This window comes from Oenanthe melanoleuca, chromosome 27, assembly GCF_029582105.1.
Source record: "Oenanthe melanoleuca isolate GR-GAL-2019-014 chromosome 27, OMel1.0, whole genome shotgun sequence".
Lineage (NCBI taxonomy): Eukaryota > Metazoa > Chordata > Aves > Passeriformes > Muscicapidae > Oenanthe > Oenanthe melanoleuca.
In genome coordinates, this window is record NC_079360.1 from 4,997,578 (window position 1) to 5,023,992 (window position 26,415).

Consider the following 26,415-nt stretch of genomic DNA (forward strand, 5'->3'; position numbering starts at 1 on the left):
TTGATCCAAGAATTTGGGAATTTTTTGGGAATGTGATCCCTCAGCAAAACTGGGATGGTTTTGATCCTTCAGATTTGAGTTTCTCCCTTATCTCTTAGATAGGAAGAAATTTGGATTTGGGGATTCTGGGGGAGGCAGAGATGGATCAAAGGCTGGGAATGAGTTTGGGAATGCTGAGAAAATCGGGATCAGGGTGGGGAAAAATTTGGGCAAAAGAAGCTCCTTGAGAGCAGAACCTTTGGAGTTTGATCCAAGAATTTGGGAATTTTTTGGGAATGTGATCCCTCAGCAAAACTGGGATGGTTCTGCTCCTTCAGATTTGAGTTTCTCCCTTTTCTCTTAGATAGGAGAAAAATTTGGATTTGGGGATTCTGGGGGAGGCAGAGATGGATCAAAGGCTGGGAATGGGTGTGGGAATGCTCAGAAAATCGGGATCAGGGTGGGGAAAAATTTGGGCAAAAGAAGCTCCTTGAGGGCAGAACCTTTGGAGTTTGATCCAAGAATTTGGGAATTTTTTTGGGATGAAATCCCTCAGCAAAACTGGGATGGTTCTGCTCCTTCAGATTTGAGTTTCTCCCTTATCTCTTAGATAGGAAGAAATTTGGATTTGGGGATTCTGGGGGAGGCAGAGATGGATCAAAGGCTGGGAATAGGTTTGGGAATGCTCAGAAAATCGGGATCAGGGTGGGGAAAAATTTGGGGAGAAGAAGATCCTTGAGGGCAGATCCATCAGGGTTTGATCCAAGAATTTGGGAATTTTTTGGGAATCTGATCCCTCAGCAGGACTGGGATGGTTCTGCTCCTTCAGATTTGAGTTTCTCCCTTATCTCTTAAATAGGAGAAAAATTTGGATTTAGGGATTCTGGGTGAGGCAGAGATGGATCAAAGGCTGGGAATGGGTTTGGGAATGCTCAGAAAATCGGGATCAGGGTGGGGAAAAATTTGGGGAGAAGAAGCTCCTTGAGGGCAGATCCATCAGGGTTTGATCCCATAATTTGGGAATTTTTTGGGAATCTGAGATTCCTCAGCAGGACTGGGATGGTTCTGCTGCTTTGGGTTTGGGTTTCTCCCTCATCTCTTAAATAGGAGAAAAATTTGGATTTGGGGATTCTGGGGGAGGCAGAGATGGATCAAAGGCTGGGAATGAGTTTGGGAATGCTGAGAAAATCGGGATCAGGGTGGGGAAAAATTTGGGCAAAAGAAGCTCCTTGAGAGCAGAACCTTTGGAGTTTGATCCAAGAATTTGGGAATTTTTTGGGAATGTGATCCCTCAGCAAAACTGGGATGGTTCTGCTCCTTCAGATTTGAGTTTCTCCCTTTTCTCTTAGATAGGAGAAAAATTTGGATTTGGGGATTCTGGGGGAGGCAGAGATGGATCAAAGGCTGGGAATGGGTGTGGGAATGCTGAGAAAATCGGGATCAGGGTGGGGAAAAATTTGGGGAGAAGAAGCTCCTTGAGGGCAGATCCATCAGAGTTTCATCCGACAATTTGGGAATTTTTTTGGGATGAAATCCCTCAGCAAAACTGGGATGGTTCTGCTCCTTCAGATTTGAGTTTCTCCCTTATCTCTTAAATAAGAGAAAAATTTGGATTTGGGGATTCTGGGGGAGGCAGAGACGGATCAAAGGCTGGGAATGGGTTTGGGAATGCTGAGAAAATCGGGATCAGGGTGGGGAAAAATTTGGGCAAAAGAAGCTCCTTGAGGGCAGATCCATCAGGGTTTGATCCAAGAATTTGGGAATTTTTTGGGAATGTGATCCCTCAGCAAAACTGGGATGGTTCTGCTCCTTCAGATTTGAGTTTCTCCCTTATTTCTTAGATAGGAAGAAATTTGGATTTGGGGATTCTGGGGGAGGCAGAGATGGATCAAAGGCTGGGAATGGGTTTGGGAATGCTCAGAAAATCGGGATCAGGGTGGGGAAAAATTTGGGGAGAAGAAGCTCCTTGAGGGCAGATCCATCAGGGTTTGATCCCATAATTTGGGAATTTTTTGGGAATCTGAGATTCCTCAGCAGGACTGGGATGGTTCTGCTGCTTTGGGTTTGGGTTTCTCCCTCATCTCTTAGATAGGAGGAAAATTTGGATTTAGGGATTCTGGGACAGCCAGAGATGAATCAAAGGTTAGAAATGAGTTTGGGAATGCTGAGACTAAAAGGAAAATTGGGATCAGGGTGGGGAAATATTTGGGGCAGAAGAGGCTCCTTGAGGGCAGAACCTTTGGAATTCTTTCCAACCATTTGTGAATTTTTTGGGAATGCGATCCCTCAGCAGGACTGGGATGGTTCAGCTCCTTCAGATTTGGGGTTTTTTTGGATTTTTGACCGGATTTTGGGCCGATGCTCCACTAGGGAGCACCTGAGGGCCGGGAATCCCCGGGGTCTGTCTCCAGCCCCAGCTCGGGAACGGTTTCCCTGGAATTCTCCTCGGGGAAGGGCGGAATCTCCGATTGTTTAGCCCAGAGCTCCGAGATAAACTCCAGCCCAAAGATCTTTTCAGCACCTCATAAATCACGGCCAGCTGGGCAGCTTCACCTCGGAAACGCCTCCTGATTTTTCATGTCCTCCTTTTCTCTTTCCTCACTTTTTATCTTTCCTCCTTTTCATTATTTCTTTTTTTTTTTTCTTTCGTCCTTTTTTCCTTTCCTCCTCTTTTCTTCCCTCCTTTTTTCCTTTCCACTTTTTGTTCTTTCCTCCTTTTCTTTCCACTCTATTTCTTTACTCTTTATTTCTTTCCTCCCTTTTTTCTTTCTTCCCCTTTTTCTTTCCTCTTTATTTCTTTCCTCCCTCTTTTCTTCCTTCTTTTTTATCTTTCCTCCTTTTTTTCCACCTCCATTTCTTTCCTCCCCTCACAACTTTGCAAAGCTGATTTTAGACAACTCCTCAGGGGCTGGAAAATCGGGAATCTCAGGCGTGGCTTGCAACATTCCCAAAAAAATCTGCCCTGAAACAGGCCCAGACCTCACTTAAACCACAGAGGGGGAAATTCCCATCCACAGCAGGAGCGAAATGTCCAAATGTCCAAATGTCCAAATGTCCAAATGTCCAAATGTTCCAATGTCCCAATGTTCAAATATTCCAATGTTCAAATGTTCAAATGTCCAAATGCTCAAATGTCCAAATGTTGAAATATCCAAACTTTCAAATGTTTGAATCTTCCCATGTTCAAATGTTCAAATGCTCAAATATTCCAGTGTCCAAATTTTCAAATGTTCCAATGTTCAAATATCCAAATGTTCAAATGTTCAAATGTTCAAATATTCAAATAGTCAAATATTCCAGTATTCAAATATTCAAATGTTCAAATGTCCAATGCTCAAATATCCAAATGTCCAAATATCCAAATATCCAAATATCTAAATATCCAAATATTCAATATCCAAATATCCAAATATCCAATATCCAAATATCCAAATGTCCCGAGCAGGTCGGGCTGTCGGACACAGCCCCCGGCGCCGCTCCAATTCCCCCCTGGGGTGTTTCCCATTTCCCATTTTCCCATTTCCCCATTTCCCCATTTCCCCATTTCCCCATTTCCCTATTTCCCCATTTTCCCATTTCCCCATTTTCCCATTTTCCCATTTCCCCATTTCCCCATTTCCCCATTTCCCGTTTTCCCATTTCCCATTTTCCCCATTTTCCCATTTTCCCCATTTCCCCATTTCCCCCATTTCCCATTTCCCCATTTCCCCATTTTTCCCATTTCCCCATTTCCCCATTTCCCCGTTTTCCCATTTCCCTATTTTCCCATTTTTTCCATTTTCCCATAGGAATAGAGGAATAGAGGAATAGAGGAATAGAGGAATAGAGGAATAGAAGAATAGAGGAATAGAGGAATAGAGGAATAGAAAAATAAAGTGAGATGGGAATAGAGAAATGAAGAAATACAGAAATAAAGGATAAAGAAATGGAGAAATTGAGAAATATAGAAATATAGTGGTACAGGAAAAGAGAAATAGAGAAATGGAGAAATGGAGAAATAGAGAAATACAGAAATAGAGAAATAGAGAAATACAGAAAAACAGAAAAACAGAAATACAGAAATACAGAAATACAGGAATATAGAAATGGGGAAATAGAGAAATGGAGATTTAAAGGAATAGAGAAATGGAGAAATTAAGCAAAAACCCGAATTTTTGTCATTTATCAGCTCGTGTCAGAGAATCCAGGGGCAAAAACCCGAATTTTTGTCATTTATCAGGCTCGTGTCTGAGAATCCAGGGGCAAAAACCCGAATTTTTGTCATTTATCGGCCTCGTGTCTGCACAGTCAGGTGTCCAAAATCAAAATCTCACCATTTATCAGCCTCGTGTTCACAGATTCAGGTGTTCAGGAATAAAAGGAGAAAAAAAAAAAGGGGGAAAGAAAAGGAAATGGAAAAGGAGGGAATAAGGGGAAAAGGGGAAAAAAGGGGGGGAAAGGCGAAGAAGGAAGGAAAAGGAGGAAAAAATGAGGGGAAAGAGGAAAGAAAAGGGGAAGAAAAGGAAAAAAGGGAGGAGGAAAGGAGGGAAAAGAGGGGAAAAATGGAAAATAAGGGAAAAAAGGGAAAAGAGGGGGGAAAAGGGAAAAGGGGGAAAAGGGGAAAAAAGGGGAAAAAAGGGGAAAAGGGAAAAAAGGGAAAAAGGGAAAAAAGGGGGAAAGGGAAAAAAGGGAAAAAAGGAAAAAAGGAAGAAAGTAAAAAAGGGAAAAAGGAAAAAAGGGTAAAAAGGAAAAAGGGAAAAAAAGGGGAAAAAAGGAAAAAAGGGAAAAAAGGAAAAAGGAAAAAAGGGAAAGAAAGGAAAAAAGGAGAAAAGGGAAAAAAGGGGAAAAAGGGAAAAAAGGAAAAAAGGGGAAAAGGGGAAAAAAGGGAAAAAAGGGAAAAAAGGGAAAAAAGGGAAAAATGGGGAAAAAAGGGGAAAAAGGAAAAAAGGGGAAAAAGGAAAAAAAGGAAAAAGGGAAAAAAGGAAAAAAGGAAGAAAGGAAAAAAGGGAAAAAGGGAAAAAAGGGAAAAAAGGGAAAAAAGGAAAAGAAAAAGGGAAAAATCCAACCCCAGTCGTTATCTCTGGCTGAGCCCGCAGCACAAGAACCACTTGACCCCGTGGCACGAAGATCTGTCAGCCCCTGGAGTGGGAAAAATGGGAAAGAAAAGGAGAAAAAAGGGAAAAAAGGGGGAAAAATACAGGGGGGAGGAGAAAAAGGGGGGGAAAGAGTAAAAAAAGGGAAAGAAAAGGGAGGAAAGAATAAAGGGAAAAGGGGAAAAAAGGGGAGAAGAAAAAAGGGAAAAGAAAAGGGGAGGGAAAGGGAATAAAGGGGAAAGGGGGAAAAAGGAAGAAAGGAAAAAGGGAGGAAGAAAAAATGGGGAAGGAGAAAAAAGAGGGGAGGAAAGAAAGAGGGGAAAAGGGGAAAAAGGGAAAAGGGAAAAAAGGGAAAAGGGATAAAGGGAAAGGGATAAAAGGGAAAGGGATAAAGGGAAAAGGGAAAAAGGGAAAAGGGATAAAGGGAAAAGGGGATAAAGGGAAAAGGGAAAAAAGGAAAAGGGAAAAAGGGAAAAGGGAAAAAGGGAAAAGGGGATAAAGGGAAAAGGGATAAAGGGAAAGGGATAAAGGGAAAAGGGGATAAAAGGGGAAAAGGGATAAATAGGGGGAAAGGGGGAAGGGATGAGGAAAAGAATGGGAGAAAGGAGAAAGGAGAAAAAAGGGGAAAGAAAAAGGAGAATAAAAGATGAAAAAAGAGGGGAAAGGGGGAAAAAGGAGCAAACCCCGCCCCTGTCGCTTTCTCCAAGAACCGCTTGACCCCGGGCAGGAGCGGGGGGGGGGGGGATGGATCGGGCACGGCCCGGGTGTGGGAGCGGCTGGGACCCCCCAGAGCCCCCCAGGGCTCCTGTGACCCCCCAGAGCCCCCCAGAGCCCCCCCAGAGCTCCTGTGACCCCCCAGAGCCCCCCAGAACCCCCCAGGGCTCCTGTGACCCCCCGGAGCTCCTGTGACCCCCCAGAGCCCCCCCAGGGCTCCTGTGACCCCCCAGAGCCCCCCCAGAGCCCCCCAGAACCCCCCAGAGCCCCCCAGGGCTCCTGTGACCCCCCAGAGCCCCCCCAGAACCCCCCAGAGCTCCTGTGACCCCCCAGAGCCCCCCAGAGCCCCCCAGGGCTCCTGTGACCCCCCAGAGCCCCTCCAGAGCCCCCCAGGGCTCCTGTGACCCCCCAGAGCCCCTCCAGAGCCCCCCCAGAGCCCCCCAGGGCTCCTGTGACCCTCCAGAGCCCCCCCAGAGCCCCCCAGGGCTCCTGTGACCCCCCAGAGCCCCCCAGAGCTCCTGTGACCCCCCAGAGCCCCCCAGAGCCCCCCAGAACTCCCCAGAGCTCCCCAGAGCTCCTGTGACGGGATTGAGAGAGAAACTCGGGATTTAAAGAGGGATAAACCGGGACTGAGAGAAAAACTCGGGATTTAAAGAGGGATAAACCGGGATTGAGAGAAAAACTTGGGATTTAAAGAGGGATAAACCGGGATTGAGAGAAAAACTCGGGATTTAAAGAGGGATAAACCGGGATTGAGAGAGAAACTCGGGATTTAAAAAGCCGGGAGCGCTGCCGGCTGTGGGGGAACCTCTCGGGGCCGGGGGTCGCTCCGGGGGCACCGGGACCGGGCCGGGGATGGTCCTGGGTGGGTTCGGGATGGTCCCGGGGTCCCCAGGACATTCCCGGGGGTCCCCAGGATGTTCCCGGGGGTCCCCAGGATGTTCCCGGGGTCTCCAGGATGTTCCCGGCGGTCCCAGGATATTCCCGGGGGTCTCCAGGATGTTCCCGGGGGTCCCAGGATGTTCCCGGGGGTTCCAGGATGTTCCCGGGGGTCCCAGGACATTCCCGGGGGTCTCCAGGATGCTCCCGGGGGTCCCAGGATATTCCCGGTGGTTCCAGGATGTTCCCGGGGGTTCCCCAGGATATTCCCGGGGGTCCCAGGATATTCCCGGGGGTCCCCGGGATGCTCCCGGGGGTCCCGGGACAGGCAGGAGGCGGCGGCGCCCCCGGGGGTCTCCCGGGGGTCCCGTTTGAGTTTCAAATGAACCTTTGCAGTGCCCGGGGCAGCGGTGCCCGTCTTGGACCGGGTCTAACCCGGTCTAACCCAGCCTAAACTCAGCCTAAACCCGGCCTAACCCGGTCAAACCCAGCTTAAACCCGGCCCTAGCCCGGTCCCTGGGCTCGGTTTTTTGGGTTTGTTTTGGTGTTTTCCCCGTGACCTTTTGCCAATCGCGGCTGGAAGAAAATCCCCTTTTCACCTTTTCCCCTCTATTTCCCCCCCCGTTTATCTCGGAGCTAATTGGGCTCCCTAAAATCTTTTATTGGGAGCAAATCTCGGTTTTATCCCGGTCCTATCCCGGGGATGCTCCGGAGCCCAAACCTGTGGGAACCCACGAGATTTTTTTTTTTTTTTTTTTCTTTTTTTTTTTTGGGTTTGTTTTAATGTTTTCCCCGTGACCTTCCACCAACCGCGACTGGAAGAAAATCCCCTTTTTCACCTTTTCCCCTCTATTTTCTTTCCCTCCTCTTATCTCGGAGTTAATTGTGCTCTCTAAAACCTTTTTTTTTTTTTTTTTTTTTTTTTTTTTTTTTTTTTGGAGAGAGTGTTAGAGCAAGGAAAGATTTTATCTGCGGTGCCCGGGGCCCCGCAGAACCCTCGGCAGGTATTCCATCCCTCATCCCTCATCCCTCACCCCTCGTCCCCCGGCCCAACAGATTTGCAAATTTGCCCAAGGCCGAACAATGGATCCTCTGGCAGCTCCTCTGTTGACTTGTTTAGAAATCCCGGAGGCGTTTCGAGGTAAAAAGGTCAGAGCTGCACCGGCCCCGGCTCTTCCTCCCCCCTCCGCCGAGGAAAAACCTGGAAAATTTTATTTATTCTGTGAAAATTCCCTTTTGGGGCTCGCCTTGAGGGCAGCTGGAGGGGATAAACTGCATTTGACTCTTCGTTTTTTGGGGTAAATTCTGAATAAATCAGGAATTACGGAATTCGAACCCCCCCCCGCACCCCGAGCGCGTCCCGGTTTCTGCGGCAGCTCCGGGGATGCGAATTCCCGGGATTTCCTGGGGATGATTTTCTGCTCTCATCAGCGGGGGAATGATGGAGAATTCAGAGAGAGAAACGATTTTGGGAAGCCGGGCCCGATTCCAGGGCGGGGCTGGGGACGCGCCCGCAGGAAAAGGGAAAATCCCGGAAAATCTTCTTTTTTTTTTTTTTTTTGGGGATCATTTGGAGCAACCGGAGATTTTCCTTCCTCCTCCTCCCTCCCGCAATCCCCAGAGATTCCCATCGGGCTGCAAAGACTGGAGTTGTGGGAAAAAAAAAAAAAAAAAAATCAACTTTATTGGCCTGAGGTAGTTTCATATCGAGGTGGGGAAAAGGAGATTCCGGCGGAGGAGCCGCTCGGATTTTCCGGGTAATTCCATTTTTCAAGAGCAGCCGCCCCGTGTTCAGCCCCGAAGCTCCTCGCGAGGGAGGGAGGGCGCTTAGGCCGGGCTTAAATCGCGGTTTTATCTGGCTCAGATGAGCCCGAGGGGGCGCGAGGGACGCGCTCGGGGCTTTGGGGCTGCCGGCAGCTCCAAAAAATCGCGGCCCCGTCTCCATCCACCCTCACACCTCCTGTGATGACACAAATCCCCTCCTCCCCGGCAGCAGCGAAAAACAAAACCCTGTAAAGCAGAAATAGTGCAAAATGGGAGCAGAAATTTGCTTTCTTTCGTTTTTTTTTTTTGCTTTTTTCCCTCGGGATTTGGGTCTTTGCGGAGACCTCGAGAGTCTCGGGCGCCTCGGGTCTCGCTCCGAGATGCACAAACAGGAAAAAAAAGGGGAGGAAAGGGGGGGAAATGCCCGAAATTTGTAATTTTTTCCTGCTTTTTTTACAATTTCACATGGAGGAAAAACGCATCGGGCGGGGAGGGGGAATAAAAAAAATCGTTGCGCTCGCTATTTCCAAAGAGGACCGAACGGAATTGGTTCCGAACTCTGTTTTGGCGCGGGTTGTTGCTGGTGTTTGTTCTCCTGGGGTGGAAAGTGCAGCTCCTGAAGGGGAGGGGGAGACGCAGGAAGGTCCCTGAGACTCGGGGGGTCGCTCCTTGGGGAGTCCTTGGGCTATAAATTAACGAACCGGGGACACGAGCGGGGGGCTGGGGGCGCCCCCGGGGGGGTCCCGGGGGGTCTCAGGAGGAGCCGGAGCTGGGGGAGGCCTCGGGGGAGGATTGATCCGAGGTTTCCGCCGCTGCTTTGGCCGCCCCGGCCGGGGCCAGCCCTTCCTTCTCCCTCTTCTTCTGCTTCATCCTGCGGTTCTGGAACCAGATCTTCACCTGCGTCTCGTTGAGCTCCAGCGTGGCCGCGATCTCCACCCGCCGCGCCCGCGTCAGGTACTTGTTGAAGTGGAATTCCTTCTCCAGCTCCGTCAGCTGCTTGGTGCTGAAGTTGGTGCGGATGGCGCCGGGCGGCCCCAGCAGCCCCAGCTCCGACGTTTTGCCTGGAAAAAAACCCAAAAAAAACCACCAGGGCAGGAGCGGCCGGGGGAATCCTCTCCCTGCGGGGTCCGCGCGTCTCCGTCCTCCGGCAGCGCCCCGAGCTCCGCGCTGCCTCCCGGCGCCTCCCGGCCTCAGACCCGGCTCAAACCATCCCCGGGATCCTCCGGGATCTGCTTTTCCCCCGGGATTCATCCCCGGGATTCATTCCCGGCTCCGCTTTTCCCCCGGGATTCATTCCCTGTATCCTCCCGGCTCCTCTTTTTCCCCGGGATTCATTCCCGGGATCCTCCCGGCTCCGCTTTTCCCCCGGGATTCATCCCCGGGATCCTCCCGGCTCCTCTTTTCCCCCGGGATTCATCCCCGGGTTTCTCCCGGCTCCTCTTTTCCCCCGGGATTCATCCCCGGGATTCATTCCCGGCTCCGCTTTTCCCCCGGGATTCATCCCCGGGATCCTCCCGGCTCCGCTTTTCCCCCGGATTCATCCCCGGGATTCATTCCCGGCTCCGCTTTTCCCCCGGATTCATCCCCGGGATTCATTCCCGGCTCCGCTTTTCCCCCGGGATTCATCCCCGGGATCCTCCCGGCTCCTCTTTTTCCCCGGGATTCATCCCCGGGTTTCTCCCGGCTCCTCTTTTCCCCCGGGATTCATTCCCGGCTCCTCTTTTCCCCCGGGATTCATTCCCGGGATCCTCCCGGCTCCGCTTTTCCCCTCGGAACCATTCCTGGGATTCATTCCCGGGATCTTCCCGGCTCCGCTTTTCCCCCGGGAACCATCGGGATTCATCCCCGGGATCCTCCCGGCTCCGCTTTTCCCCCGGGATTCATCCCCGGGATCCTCCCGGCTCCGCTTTTCCCCCGGGATTCATTCCCGGGATCCTCCTGGCTCCGCTTTTCCCCTAGGAACCATCCCTGGGATTCATCCCGGTTCCGCTTTTCCCCTGGGAACCATTCCTGGAATACGCGGGATTCTCTTTTCCCCTGGGATTCATTCCCGGAATCCTCCAGGATCCGGTTTTCCCCTCGGAACCATCCCCGGGATCCTCCCGGCTCCGCTTTTCCCCTGGGAATTACTCCCAGGATCCCGGGAATTAATCCATCCATAATTAATCCATCCCCGGGATCCTCCAGGATCCGCTTTTCCCCCAGGATCCATCCCTGGAATTCATTCCCGGGATCCTTCCGGCTCCGTTTTCCCCCTGGGAATTATTCCTGGAATATTCGGGGTTCTCTTTTTCCCCCAGGATCCATCCCTGGAATTCATTCCGGGATCCTCCCGGCTCCGTTTTTCCCCCTGGGAATTATTCCTGGAATATTCGGGGTTCTCTTTTCCCGCGGGATCCATCCCCGGGAAGGGCTGGAAGGGGAGGGATGGGTGATGATGATGATGGTGATGATGATGATGATGATGATGATGGTGATGATGATGACGAGGAGGAGGAGGAGGAAGGCCGGGATTTGAGGGGGAGGAAGTGGAACAATGGAGGAGGGGATGGAAGCCCCGGCTGAGGAAGGAGGAGGAAGCCGCGGGCGTTTCCTGCTCTGAGCTGGGCTTAAATCAGAGCTGGGCTTAAATCAGAGCTGGGCCTGCGGGAAACCGAGCTCAGGGATGCTCCGTGGGGTGTGATGGAAAATCTCGGGGTGGGGGTTTAAAGAAAGGCCCCAAAACCCAAAGAAACTCATCCCAACCCCAAAAATGCCCCAAAACCCGAACAAACCCAAAGAAAACCACAAAACCCAAAAATCCTCATCCCAAACCCCCAAAATACCCTAAAACCCGAACAAACCCAACTCAAACCCTCCAGAAGACCCAAAAACCCAAACAAACCCAAAGGAAACCACAAAACCCAAAAAAACCCTCATCCCAAACACAAAAAATACCCCAAAACCCAAAGAAATCCAACCCAAACTCAAGAAAAGACCCCAAATCCAAAGAAAACCCCCAAAAACCCATCCCAACCCCAAAAAATACCCTAAAACCCAACTCAAACCTTCCCAAAAACCCCAAAAGCCAAACAAACCAAACCCAGACACAAGAAAAGACCCCAAAACCAAAAAATGTACCCTAAACCCAACCGAACCCCAAAGAAACCAAACACAAACCCAAAGAAACCAAACACAAACTTCCCAAAAAACTCAAAACTCAAACATCCCCCCAAAAAAACCCCAAAACTCAAACAAACCTCCCCAAAAAAACCCCAAAACCCAACCAGACCTCCCCAAAAAACCCCAAAACTCAAACAACCCCCCCAAAAAAACCCCAAAACTCAAACAACCCCCCAAAAAACCCCAAAACTCAATCAAACCTCCCCAAAAAAAACCCCAAAACTCAAACAACCCCCCAAAAAAACTCAAAACTCAACCAGACCTCCCCAAAAAAAACCCAAATCCAACCAAACCTCCCCAAAATCCCCAAAACTCAAACCCCCCCAAAAAGCCCCAAAACTCAACCAAACCCCCCCAAAAAGCCCCAAAACTCATCCAAACCTCACCAAAAATCCCAAAACCCAACCAAACCTCCCCAAAAAACCCTAAAACTCATCCAAACCTCCCCAGAAAAAACCCAAAACTCAAACAACCCCCCCAAAAAAAACCCCAAAACTCAAACAAACCTCCCCAAAAAAAAACCCTAAACCCAACCAAACCTCCCCAAAAAACCCAAAACTCAACCAAACCTTTCCAAAAAACCCCAAATCCAACCAAACCTCCCCAAAAAAAACCCCAAAACCCAACCAAACCTCCCCAAAAAAAAACCCCAAAACCCAACCAAACCTCCCCAAAAAACCCAAAACTCATCCAAACCTCCCCAAAAAAAACCCCAAAACCCAACCAAACCTCCCCAAAAACCCCAAAACCCAACCAGACCTCCCAAAAAAAACCCCAAAACTCATCCAAACCCCCCAAAAAACCCCAAAACTCAAACAACCCCCCAAAAAAAAAACCAAAACTCAATCAAACCTCCCCAAAAAAACCCCAAAACCCAACCAGACCTCCCCAAAAAACCCCAAAACTCAACCAACCCCCCAAAAAAACCCCAAACCTCCCCAAAAAAACCCAAAACTCAAACAACCCCCCCAAAAAACCTCAAAACTCAAACAACCCCCCCAAAAAAAACCCCAAAACTCAAACAACGCCCCCAAAAAAACCCAACCCAAACCCATCCCAACCCCCAAATTTTTTTGGGAATCCCGCCTTTCCCAGCCCTGCCCCCCCCACACTCACCAGTTTTTGGGGGGTTCCTCTTCACCCTCATCCACTCGAAGGTCAGCGCGGCTGCGGGGCCGGGCCCGGGCGGCTCCGGCTGCTCCTGCAGGTCGCCAAAGAGGCCGGGCAGGTAGCCAGGCTGCTCGGGGGCGAACTGGAGGGGCCCGCAGTAGCCACCGGCCACCGAGCCCGGCGGGAAGAGCCCGTCCGCGTCCTGATGGTGGCCGCAGGGCTGCTGGTGGTGGCCACAGGGCTGGTGGTGGCCACTGGGCTGCTGGTGACCACTGGGCTGCTGGTGGCCGTAGGGCTGGTGGCCACAGGGCTGCTGGTGGTGGCCACAGGGCTGCTGGTGGCCACTGGGCTGGTGGTGGCCGTAGGGCTGGTGGTCACTGGGCTGCTGGTGGTGGCCACAGGGCTCATGGTGGCCGCAGGGCTGCTGGTGGTGGCCACAGGGCTCATGGTGGCCACAGGGCTGCTGGTGGTGGCCACAGGGCTGCTGGTGGTGGCCGCAGGGCTGCTGGTGGTGGCCGTAGGGCTGGCCGGGGTAGCCCGCGGGCGAGCAGCGGGCGGGGCACGGAGGGAGGAAGCTGGGCTGGGGGAGATGCGCGGCGCTGGTGGCCGGGAGGGAGAAGCGGTGGCCAGCGGAGCTCGGGTGGCCGCCGGGGCTACCTGAGCACGGGGGGTGGCGAGCGGAGGAGCAAATGGCGAACTCCGAGAAGGAGTCCATGCCCGGATTGTCCGTGCGTGGCGGAGGAGGGCCAGCTCCGATTTTTTTTTTGTTGTTTTTTGTTGTTTTTTGGGGTTTTTTTTTTGCTCGCCAACCCTTCCGCGCTGGGAAATTTCTGGGGAAGCTCTGGGGGGGACCCCACGGGAGGAGCGGGCCCGGCCCAATGAGCGCGGCGCTCCCGAATTTGGGGCTCATCCATCACGGGCGCGGCATCTGCGCCACAAAAGCGGCTTCAGTCAAACCCGGCCCATCAATCTGAGCCGCGTCAAAACCGCCCCAAAGGCTCCAAAGGGCCCGGGGGGGGCTCCGGCCGCTGTTTAAAGTGCTAAAAAGGCCCCCGAGTTAGGCCGGGGAGAGGATTCCAGGCCCGACTTTGTGATTTTCAAAGGTTTTTTTTTGTGGCTTTATTTTTTTTTTTTTTCTCTCTTCATGAAGGTTTCTCGGGGTGAGAAAAAAGAAAAAAAAAAATAAATAAAATAAAAGAGAAGACGGAAGGATGGGGAGGTGTGAGCGCAGAGGCACAAAAGGACGCTCTTCTTTATTCATTTGGGAAGTTTTAAAGTTTTGGGGTTGATTTTTTTTGGTTTTTTGGGTTTTTTTGGGTTTTTTTTTGGGGGATGCGGAGCCGCCTAAAAGCTCCAGGAGGAAAAACAAAAAAACAAAAAAATCGCGGCTCGATTTTCGGCGGTTCCGCTCCGAGATTAATCGGATCAATATTCCGATGAGGCGGCCAAATAAAGTTAGCGAGGGGCAGGGCGGCTTTTGTTAGAGCCGAGCTTTGCTAATCCCGGCTGGGAGCTGAAACCGAGCCCGGCGTCCACCTGGGAACCTTCCCACCATCCGTCCGTCCGTCCGTCCTCACTAAACCCGGGTTTTAGCCTCCGGAGTGATTCTGGGGAGCTAAACCTGGTTTAACGGGCTCTGAATCAATTCTGGGGCTCTGAGCTCGGCTTAGCAATCTCCAAAGTTATTCTGGGCTGCTAAACTCGGTTTGGAGGGCTCCGAAGAAATTTTGGGGCCCTAAACTCAGTTTAGCAGGCACCGAATCAATTCTGGGGCGCTAAACTCAGCTTAGCAGGCTCCAAAGCATTTCTGGGGCGCTAAACTCAGCTTAGCAGGCTCCAGAGCGGTTCTGGGGCGCTAAACCCAGTTTAGCAGGCTCCAGAGCAATTCTGGGGCGCTAAACTCAGCTTAACAAGCTCCAGAGCGGTTCTGGGGCGCTAAGCTCGATTTACCAGGCTCCAAATCAATTTTGGGGCTCTAAACTCGGTTTAGCAGATTCCGAATAAATTCTGTGGCGCTAAACTCACCTTAAAAGGTTCCAAGACAATTCTGAGGTGCTAAACTCGGTTTATCAGACCCCAAACTAATTCCGGGGCGCTAAGCTCAGTTTAACAGATTCCGAATCAATTCTGGGGCTCTAAATTCTGTTTCCCAGACCCCAAACCAATCCCGGGGCGCTAAACTCGGTTTTACCAGACCGCAAACCAATTCCGGGGCGCTAAACTCGGTTTTACCAGACCCCAAACCAATTCTGGAGGAGCTAAGCTCGGTTTTACCAGACCCCAAACCAACTCCGGGGCGCTAAACTCGGTATTACCAGACCCCAAACCAATCCCGGGGCTCTAAACTCGGTTTTACCAGACCCCAAACCAATTCTGGGGGCGCTAAGCTCGGTTTACCAGACCCCAAACCAATTCTGGGGCGCTAAACTCGGTTTTACCAGACCCCAAACCAATTCTGGGGGCGCTAAGCTCGGTTTAACAGATTACGAATCAATTCTGGGGGCGCTAAACTCGGTTTTACCAGACCCCAAACCAACCCCGGGGCGCTAAGCTCGGTTTTACCAGACCCCAAACCGACCCCGGGGCGCTAAGCTCGGCTTAGGCGGGGCGGGGGCGGGCGGAGGATGGAGCAGGAGTCGCCGACACGGATTTATTTCCTTGTTCCGGGCCGGGCACACGCGCGCCGCCGCCCACGCTCATTTGTTCCCTGTCACGATTCTCGCCGCCGGCCACGCTCCGCTCCTTCCTCTCCTTTTTTTTCTTTTTTTTTTCCTTTTTTTTTTCTTTTCTTTTTTTTTCCAGGCCAAAAGTTCAGCCTGGGAGCCGAACCCGCCAAGTTTTGGCTGCCGGGAACGTTTGGTGAGAAATTTCAGCCCCGCCATCGATTTTTTTTTCACCCAAAATTTGAATTTTTTTTTTAGCCCTTTCTAGTTCAAATCAAATAAAAATAATCAGAATTTCAGTTTCAACCCCAAAGTTTGGTTTTTTTTAAACCAATTCTAGCTCGCATCCGTCAATAAAAATAATTAATATTTCAATTTCAACTCCAAAATTTGATTTTTTTTTTTAGCCAGTTCCAACTCGCATCCGTCAATAAAAACTTTTTGGTGTTAAACGTGACTTTTTAGAGGAAAGTTCAATTAAAGCTGAGGCGGTGCTAAGGTGAAAAATGCGAATTTTTTTTTTGTTTGTTTGTTTGTTTTGTTTTGTTTGTTTTGGTTTTTGTGGATGGAAAGATCGGATGGGACGGGAGAGCAAAGGAGGCGCGGGAGGGATTGAATGAGCTACAAATATCGGATTATCCGCAGGGGGAAAACAGCCGAATAATTCAAATAAAATAGGGAAAAACCAAACTGAAAAAAAAAAAAAAAAAAAAAAAAAAAAAAGGAAAAAACCCCAGGAAATTCATATAAAATAGGAAAAAAAAACCCCAACATGTGATTCATATAAAATAGGAAGAAAATGAAAAAAAAAAAAAAAACCGCAGACAATTCAGATAAAATAGGAAAAAAAAAAAAAAAAAAGGAGGGAGGGGGAACCCATAGAGGTTCAGATAAAATAGGGGGAAAATAAAAAAATATATTATTTTTAAAAAAAGAAAAATACGATTCTGATGAAACGGGATAATTTTGGGGCTGGAATTCCCGCTGGGCTCGGGGAATCCCGCCCCGCCCCCCCTCATTAAGGAGCCTCATTTGCATTTTCATTACTGGGGAGGGGTGATGGGCAGGGACTGGGAACCCGAATTCCGGGAATTCCCAAATTCCCTCAGATCCCAAATTCCCTCAGATCCCAAATCCTCCGGGATTCCCTGAGATCCCAAATTCCCTCAGATCCCAAATTCCCTGAGATCCCAAATTCCCTGAGATCCCAAATTCCCTGGGATCCCAAATTCCTGGGAATTCCCTCAGATCCCAAATCCCTCAGATCCTGAATCTCTCTAGATTCCCTCAGATCCCAAATCCCTCGGGATTCCCAAATCCCCCCGGGATTCCCTCAGATCCCAAATCCCTCGGGATTCCCAAATTCCCTGAGATCCCAAATCCTCCGGGATTCCCTGAGATCCCAAATTCCCTCAGATCCCAAATTCCCTGAGATCCCAAATCCTCCGGGATTCCCTCAGATCCCAAATCCCCTGAGATCCCAAATTCCTGGGGATTCCCTGAGATCCCAAATCCCCCGGGATTCCCTGGGATCCCAAATTCCCTCAGATCCCAAATCCCTCGGGATTCCTAAATTCCCTCAGATCCCAAATTCCTGGGGATTCCCTGAGATCCCAAATTCCCTGAGATCCCAAATTCCTGGGGATTCCCTCAGATCCCAAATCCCTCGGGATTCCCAAATTCCCCGGGATTCCCTGAGATCCCAAATCCCCTGGGATTCCCAATTTCCTGGGAATTCCCTCAGATCCCAAATCCCCTGAGATCCTGAATCTCTCGAGACTCCGTCAGGTCCCAAATCCCTCGGGATTCCCAAATTCCCCGGGATTCCCTGGGATCTCAAATCTCTCAGATCCCGGATCTCTCGGGACTCCCGAATCCCTGGAGGTTCCCTCAGATCCCAAATCCCTCAGGATTCCTTGACATCCCCAATTCCTGGGGATTCCCAAATGCCTCGGGATTGATTCCCTCAGATCCCAAATCCCTCAGATCCCGAATCCCTTGGGATTCAGTCAGATCCCAAATCCCTCAAATCCCAAATCCCTGGGGATTCCCTCAGATCCCGAATCCCTCAGGATCCCGAATCCTCCAGGATTCCCCGACATCCCAAATTCCTGGGGATTCCCAAATGCCTCTGGATTCCCTCAGACCCTGGATCTCTCGAGACTCCCTCAGATCCCAGATTCCTGGGGATTCCCTGGGATCCCAAATTCCCTGAGATCCCAAATCCCCCGGGATTCCCATCCCAAATCCCTCAGGATTCAAATCCCTCAGATCCCGAATTCCTCAAATCCCAAATCCCTGAGGATTCCCTCAGATCCCAAATCCCTCAGATCCCGAATTCCTCTGGATTCCCTCAGATCCCAAATCCCTCAGATCCCGAATTCCTCAAATCCCAAATCCCTGGAGATTCCCTCAGATCCCAAATCCCTCAGATTCCAAGTGAATTCTTCCCCTCATTCCCTCTTGGCTTCTTCTCCATCCAAAATTCCCAACGCTCATCCAACATCTCCAGGACCTCTTCAGCAAACTCATCCCTCACCCCGAAAAAAAAAATTATATCTATTTTACTTATTTATAAATTATATTTCAAATTCCATTTTAATTTTTATTTCTACTCTTCTATTATATTTATTTATTTATCTGTCTATCTATACGAAATTTATTTTTCCGTTTGTCCTAAAGGAAAAAAAAAAAAAAAAATATTTTCCCTCATCAGCCCCATGCAACACGTGCTGGAGCCGCTCATTTGCATATCGCGACTTAATGACAATCGCGGTTCTGCCAACAGAGCGCTCTTAATTCTCTCAATTATCTCAATTCTCTTAATTCTATTAATTCTCTCAATTCTCTTCATTCTCTCGATTCTCTCAATTCTCTCAATTTTCTTAATTCTCTTAATTTTCTCAATTCTCTCAATTCTCTCAATTCTCTCAATTCCCTCAATTCTCCCAATTCTCTCAATTCTCTCAATTCTCTCAATTCCCTCAATTCCCCCAATTCCCCCAATTCTCTCAATTCTCCCAATTCTCTCAATTCTTTCAATTCTCTCAATTCTCCCAATTCCCTCAATTCTCCCAATTCTCCCAATTCTCCCAATTCCCTCAATTCTCTCAATTCCCTCAATTCTCCCAAGTCAATCAATTCTCTCAATTCTCCCAATTCCCTCAATTCTCTCAATTCTCCCAATTCTCCCAATTCCCTCAATTCTCTCAATTCCCTCAATTCTCTCAATTCTCTCAATTCTCCCAATTCCCTCAATTCTCCCAATTCCCCCAATTCTCCCAATTCTCTCAATTCTCTCAATTCTCCCAATTCTCTCAATTCTCCCAATTCTCTCAATTCCCTCAATTCTCCCAATTCTCCCAATTCTCTCAATTCTCCCAATTCTCCCAATTCCCTCAATTCTCTCAATTCCCTCAATTCTCTCAATTCTCCCAATTCTCTCAATTCTCTCAATTCTCTCAATTCTCCCAATTCTCTCAATTCTCTCAATTCTCTCAATTCCCTCAATTCTCCCAATTCTCCCAATTCTCTCAATTCTCCCAATTCTCCCAATTCCCTCAATTCTCTCAATTCCCTCAATTCTCTCAATTCTCCCAATTCTCTCAATTCTCCCAATTCTCTCAATTCTCTCAATTCTCTCAATTCCCTCAATTCTCCCAATTCTCTCAATTCTCCCAATTCCCTCAATTCTCTCAATTCTCCCAATTCTCTCAATTCCCTCAATTCTCCCAATTCTCTCAATTCTCCCAATTCTCCCAATTCTCTCAATTCTCCCAATTCTCCCAATTCTCCCAATTCCCTCAATTCTCCCAATTCTCCCAATTCTCTCAATTCCCTAAATTCCCTCAATTCTCCCAATTCTCCCATTTCTCCCAATTCTCTCAATTCTCTCAATTCCCTCAATTCTCCCAATTCTCCCAATTCTCTCAATTCTCTCGATTCTCTCGATTCTCTCAATTCTCTCAATTCTCTCAATTCTCTCAATTCTCTCAATTCTCTCAATTCCCTCAATTCCCTCAATTCCCTCAATTCTCCCAATTCTCCCAATTCTCTCAATTCTCTCGATTCTCTCAATTCTCTCAATTCTCTCAATTCTCTCAATTCCCTCAATTCTCTCAATTCTCCCAATTCTCCCAATTCTCCCAATTCTCCCAATTCCCTCAATTCTCTCAATTCTCCCAATACTCCCAATTCTCCCAATTCTCCCAATTCCCTCAATTCTCCCAATTCCCTCAATTCTCCCAATTCTCCCAATTCTCCCAATTCTCCCAATTCCCTCAATTCTCCCAATTCCATCAATTCTCCCAATTCTCTCAATTCTCTCAATTCTCCCAATTCCCTCAATTCTCTCAATTCTCCCAATTCTCTCAATTCTCCCAATTCTCCCAATTCTCTCAATTCTCCCAATTCCCTCAATTCTCCCAATTCCCTCAATTCCCCCCAATTGTCTCAATTCTCTCAATTCTCTCAATTCTCTCAATTCTCCCAATTCTCTCAGTTCCCTCAATTCTCTCAATTCTCTCAATTCTCCCAATTCTCTCAATTCCCTCAATTCTCCCATTTCTCCCAATTCTCTCAATTCCCTCAATTCTCTCAATTCTCTCAATTCTCTCAATTCTCCCAATTCTCTCAATTCCCTCAATTCTCTCAATTCTCTCAATTCTCCCAATTCTCTCAATTCCCTCAATTCCCTCAATTCCCTCAATTCCCTCAATTCCCTCAATTCCCTCAATTCTCTCAATTCTCCCAATTCCATCAATTCTCCCAATTCTCTCAATTCTCTCAATTCCCTCAATTCTCCCAATTCTCCCAATTCCATCAATTCCTCCCAATTCTCTCAATTCTCTCAATTCCCTCAATTCTCCCAATTCTCTCAATTCTCTCAATTCCCTCAATTCCCTCAATTCTCCCAATTCCATCAATTCTCCCAATTCTCTCAATTCTCTCAATTCTCCCAATTCTCCCAATTCTCTCAATTCTCCCAATTCTCTCAATTCCCTCAATTCCCTCAATTCCCTCAATTCCCTCAATTCCCTCAATTCCCTCAATTCTCTCAATTCTCCCAATTCCATCAATTCTCCCAATTCTCTCAATTCTCTCAATTCCCTCAATTCTCCCAATTCTCCCAATTCCATCAATTCTCCCAATTCTCTCAATTCTCTCAATTCCCTCAATTCTCCCAATTCTCTCAATTCTCTCAATTCACCCAATTCTCCCAATTCTCTCAATTCTCTCAATTCTCTCAATTCTCTCAATTCTCCCAATTCTCTCAATTCTCTCAATTCTCCCAATTCTCTCAATTCTCTCAATTCTCTCAATTCTCCCAATTCTCTCAATTCTCTCAATTCTCCCAATTCCATCAATTCTCTCAATTCTCTCAATTCTCCCAATTCTCCCAATTCTCCCAATTCTCTCAATTCTCCCAATTCTCTCAATTCTCTCAATTCCCTCAATTCTCTCAATTCTCCCAATTCTCTCAATTCTCTCAATTCTCCCAATTCACTCAATTCTCCCAATTCTCCCAGTTCTCCCAATTCTTCCAATTCTCTCAATTCTCTCAATTCTCCCAATTCCCTCAATTCTCCCAATTCCCTCAATTCTCCCAATTCTCCCAATTCTCCCAATTCTCCCAATTCTCCCAATTCCCTCAATTCTCCCAATTCCCTCAATTCTCTCAATTCTCTCAATTCCCTCAATTCTCCCAATTCTCCCATTTCTCCCAATTCTCCCAATTCTCCCAATTCTCCCAATTCTCCCAATTCTCTCAATTCTCCCAATTCTCCCAATTCCCTCAATTCTCTTCTCCAGTCCCGCCGAACAGAAGGTCTTGGCCTCCAATATTCGCATTTTGTTTGACATTTTCTTTGACATTTTCTTTGACATTTTCTTTGACATTTTGGAGAATTTGGAGGATGTTGGAATCTCCGAGTTCCATAATTCAGATTCTTATCGAACGTCCCCCCGCTCTCTCTCCTCTGTCGCGACATTTCGCTCCGATCAGGACAGGCCCTGGCGGGATAATCACGGGATCTCGCCTTGATAAACTCGGTCCTAGCGGGGGAGGGGATGGATCGGGGCAGGCAGCGCTCCCCTCCCCCATCTGCGGGACCGGGATCGGTATCGATCAGAGATCGGGGATCGATCGGGGGATTGGGACCCTTTTCAATCCCTCATCAGGGATTTGTATCGATCAGAGATCGGGGATCGATCAGGGGATTGGGACCCTTTTCAATCCCTCATCAGGGATCGGTATCGATCAGAGATCGGGGATCGATTGGGGAATTGGGACCCTTTTCAATCCCTCATCAGGGATTTGTATCGATGAGATATTGGGTATTGATCTGGGGGTTGGGATCCTTTTCAATTCCTCCTTAGGGATCGGTATCGATCAGAGATCGGGCATTGATTTGCGGAGTTTGGGACCCTTTTCCAACCCTCCCTTGGGATCGGTATCGATCAGAGACCGGGGATCGATTTGGGGGGTTGGGACCCTTTCCTGTCCCTAATCAGGGATTTGTATCGATCAGAGATCGGCGATTGATTTGGGGAGTTTGGGACCCTTTTCCAACCCTCCCTTGGGATCGGTATCGATCAGAGATCGGGGATCGATTTTGGGGGGTTTGGGACTCTTTCCTATCCCTCATCAGGGATCAGTATCGATGAGATATTGGGTAATGATTTGGGGGGATTGGGACCCATTTCAATCCGTCCTTAGGGATCGGTATCGATCAGAGATCGGCGATTGATTGGAGGGGTTGGGACCCTTTTCAATCCCTCATCAGGGATCGGTATCGATCAGAGATCGGCGATTGATCGGAGGGGTTGGGACCCTTTTCAATCCCTCATCAGGATCGGTATCGATCAGAGATCGGGGATCGATTGGGGAATTGGGACCCTTTTCAATCCCTCATCAGGGATTTGTATCGATGAGATATTGGGTATTGATCTGGGGGGCTGGGATCCTTTTCAATTCCTCCTTAGGGATTTGTATCGATCAGAGATCGGGCATTGATTTGGGGAGTTTGGGACCCATTTCAATCCGTCCTTAGGGATCGGTATCGATCAGAGATCGGGGATTGATTTGGGGAGTTTGGGACCCTTTTCCAACTCTCCCTTGGGATCGGTATCAATCAGAGATCGGGGATTGATTTGGGGGGTTTGGGACCCTTTCCTATCCCTCCTTAGGGATCAGTATCGATGAGATATTGGGTATTGATTTGGGGGGATTGGGACCCATTTCAATCCCTCATCAGGGATTTGTGTCCATGAGGGATCAGGGATTGATTTGGGGCTTTGGGATCACTTTTCAATCCCTCATGAGGGATTTGTATCGATGAGATATTGGGTATTGATTAGGGGGGGGGATTTGGACCCTTTTCAATCCCTCATCAGGGATTGGTATCGATGAGAAATCGGGGATTGATTTGGGGGGTTTGGGACCCTTTTCAATCCCTCATCAGAGATTCATATCCATGAGAAATCGGGGATTTATTTTTTTTGGGGGGGGAGGGATTGAGATCCCTTTCCCATCCCTCATCAGGGATTTGTATCCATGAGAAATCGGGAATTGATTTTGGGGGGGGGTTTGGGATCCTTTTTCCATCCCTTCTTAAGGATTTGTGTAGATGAGAAATCGGGGATTGATTTTGGAGGGGTCTTGGGATCCCCTTCCCCTCCTTCCTTAGGGATTTGTGTCCGTGAGAGATCGAGATTTAATTTGGGGGATTTTGGGATCCCTGTCCCCCCACTTTGCCAGGGATGTCCTGGGCCTGGCCCTTCCCCCCCTCCCTTCCCCACGGGACAAGGGACAGTGGAAATGCGCCAGTTTTGGGTCCTTTTTCCTCATTTTTAGTTTGAAAGGTGTGTGAGTGTGGAAATCCGCTGGTTTGGGATATTTCCCCTCATTTTTAGACTGAATCGTGTGTGAGGATGGAAACCCGCCTGTTTTGGGATATTTTTTCCCATTTTTAAACCCGATCAAGGGCCCGAGGGGATGCTCAGGCCCCAAAAAGCAACTCAGGGTTGGTCCTCCTTCCCTCTTTTCCTCCTTCCCTCATTCCCTCATTCCCTCTTTTCCTCATTCCCTCCTTCCCTCTTTTCCTCCTTCCCTCATTCCCTCATTCCCTCATTCCCTCCTTCCCTCCTTCCCTCATTCCCTCATTCCCTCATTCCCTGCTTCCCTCATTCCCTCCTTCCCTCCTTCCCTCATTCCCTCATTCCCTCTTTCCCTCCTTCCCTCCTTCCCTCATTCCTTCATTCCTTCATTCCCTCCTTCCCTCATTCCCTCATTCCCTCATTCCCTCCTTCCCTCCTTCCCTCATTCCTTCATTCCTTCATTCCCTCCTTCCCTCATTCCTTCATTCCTTCATTCCCTCCTTCCCTCATTCCCTCCTTCCCTCCTTCCCTCCTTCCCTCTTTTCCTCATTCCCTCCTTCCCTCATTCCCTCCTTCCCTCATTCCCTCATTTCATCATTTCCTCATTCCCTCATTCCCTCCTTCCCTCCTTCCCTCCTTCCCTCTTTTCCTCATTCCCTCCTTCCCTCATTCCCTCCTTCCCTCATTCCCTCATTCCCTCCTTCCCTCCTTCCCTCCTTCCCTCTTTTCCTCATTCCCTCATTCCCTCCTTCCCTCATTCCCTCCTTCCCTCATTCCCTCATTCCCTCTTTTCCTCATTCCCTCATTCCCTCCTTCCCTCATTCCCTCATTCCCTCATTCTCTCATTCCCTCTTTTCCTCATTCCCTCCTTCCCTCCTTCCCTCATTCCCTCCTTCCGTCATTCCCTCCTTCCCTCCTTCCCTCATTCCCTCCTTCCCTCATTCCCTCATTCCCTCCTTCCCTCATTCCCTCATTCTCTCATTCCCTCTTTTCCTCATTCCCTCCTTCCCTCCTTCCCTCCTTCCCTCCTTCCCTCATTCCCTCATTCCCTCATTCCCTCATTCCTTCATTCCCTCCTTCCCTCCTTCCCTCCTTCCCTCATTCCCTCCTTCCCTCATTCCCTCATTCCCGTCTTCCCTGCTCCCAGCGCGGCTGGAGATGGGGAGGAGGAAAAGGAGAAGGAGGAAGATGAGAAGGAGGAGAAGGAGGAAGATGATGAGGAAGATGAGGAAAAGAGGAGGAGGAGGAGGAAGATGAGGAGGATGATGAAGATGAGGAGGAGGAGGAGGAGGAAGAACAGGAGAAGGAGGAAGATGAGGAGGAGGAGGAGGAAGATGATGAAGACGAGGAGGAGGAGGAGGAGGAGGATGAGGAGGAAGATGATGAAGATGAGGAGGAGGAGGAAGATGATGAAGATGAGGAGGATGATGAGGATGATGAAGATGAAGATGATGAAGATGAGGAGGAGGAGGAAGATGATGAAGATGATGAAGATGATGATGAGGATGATGAAGATGATGAAGATGATGAGGAAGATGATGAGGATGATGAAGATGATGAAGATGAAGATGAGGAGGAGGAAGATGAGGAAGATGATGAAGACGAGGAAGATGATGAGGATGATGAGGAAGATGAAGATGAGGAGGAGGAGCCCGGCCGAGCGGCGCGCTGAGTGGCAGCTCCCGGCAGCGCAGCCTCGGGGAATGAAACAAACTCCCGATAATGAATTGCAAATAAAGCGGGAAATGAAGGAAAGAATCGCGCGGGGTCCCGGGAAAGCATCGGCACAAAATCGGCTCCGGGACGGTGCTTGAAATATTTTATTGTTTCAATATTTTATTGTTTCGATATTTTATTGTTTCAAAATTTTATTGTTTCAATATTTTAATGTTTCAATATTTTATTGTTTCAATATTTTCATGTTTCAATATTTTCATGTTTCGATATTTTAATGTTTCGATATTTTCATGTTTCAATATTTTAATGTTTCAATATTTTATTGTTTCAAAATTTTATTGTTTCAATATTTTATTGTTTCGATATTTTAATGTTTCAATATTTTATTGTTTCAATATTTTAATGTTTCGATATTTTCATGTTTCAATATTTTAATGTTTCAATATTTTAATGTTTCAATATTTTCATGTTTCAATATTTTATTGTTTCGATATTTTCATGTTTCGATATTTTAGTGTTTCGATATTTTCATGTTTCAATATTTTATTGTTTCAATATTTTCATGTTTCAATATTTTCATGTTTCATTATTTTAATGTTTCAATATTTTCATGTTTCAATATTTTAATGTTTCGATATTTTCATGTTTCAATATTTTCATGTTTCAATATTTTATTTTTTCAATATTTTAATGTTTCAATATTTTCATGTTTCGATATTTTAATGTTTCGATATTTTAATGTTTCATTATTTTAATGTTTCAATATTTTAGTGTTTCGATATTTTAATATTTCAATATTAAATATTTCATCCGGATTGATCCCCGCTCCAGTTTGCTCAGTGGGAAAAGATCCTGGGGAGAATTTTTTTAATTTAATTTAATTTAATTTTTTTTAAAATAAAAGGTGATTTGGGATAAAAAGGTTTGGTTGTAAAATCACCACCCCCTCCGCTCTTTGTTCCCAAAACATCTGTCGAGGTTTCTCCTTCTTTATTTCACTTTTTATTTCTTTTTTTATCGCAGTGAGAACCCCAAATAAAAATCCGAACTTTTCCCGGACTCGCAGAGGGGGAGATGATTCCGCTCAGGCACTAAAAACAACAAATTCAGCCCAAAAATCCAATTTTGGGGGCAGGGGGGACACCCCGAAGGCAGCGGGAGCTGGATCGGGGTTGTGCTTAACCCTAAAAATAAAAACCCTAAAAATAAAACTATAAAAATAAAACCTCTAAAAATAAAAGCCCTAAATAAAAACCTTAAAAATAAAAACCCCTAAAAATAATAAAAAAAAAACTTAAAATAAAAACCCTAAAAATAAAAACCCCTAAAAATAAAACCTAAAAATAAACCCCCTAAAAATAAAAAAGCCTTAAAATAAAAACTCTAAAAATAAAAACCCCTAAAAATAATTAAAAAAACCTTAAAATAAAAACCCTAAAAATAAAAACCCCTAAAAATAAAAACCCCTAAAAATAAAAATCCCTAAAAATAAAAACCCTAAAAATAAAAAAAGCCTA

General features: G+C 47.7%; 1 protein-coding gene across 1 annotated transcript in view; it reads right to left on the bottom strand.

The window, feature by feature from the left end:
• Positions 1-9,161: 9,161 nt before the first annotated feature.
• The window catches only part of HOXB2 (homeobox B2), a 27,229-nt gene continuing 9,975 nt past the window's right edge, over positions 9,162-26,415 (bottom strand). Inside the window, 1 exon segment of the mRNA XM_056511789.1 lies at positions 9,162-9,396. Within this exon segment, the coding sequence (XP_056367764.1) occupies positions 9,162-9,396 (235 nt within the window).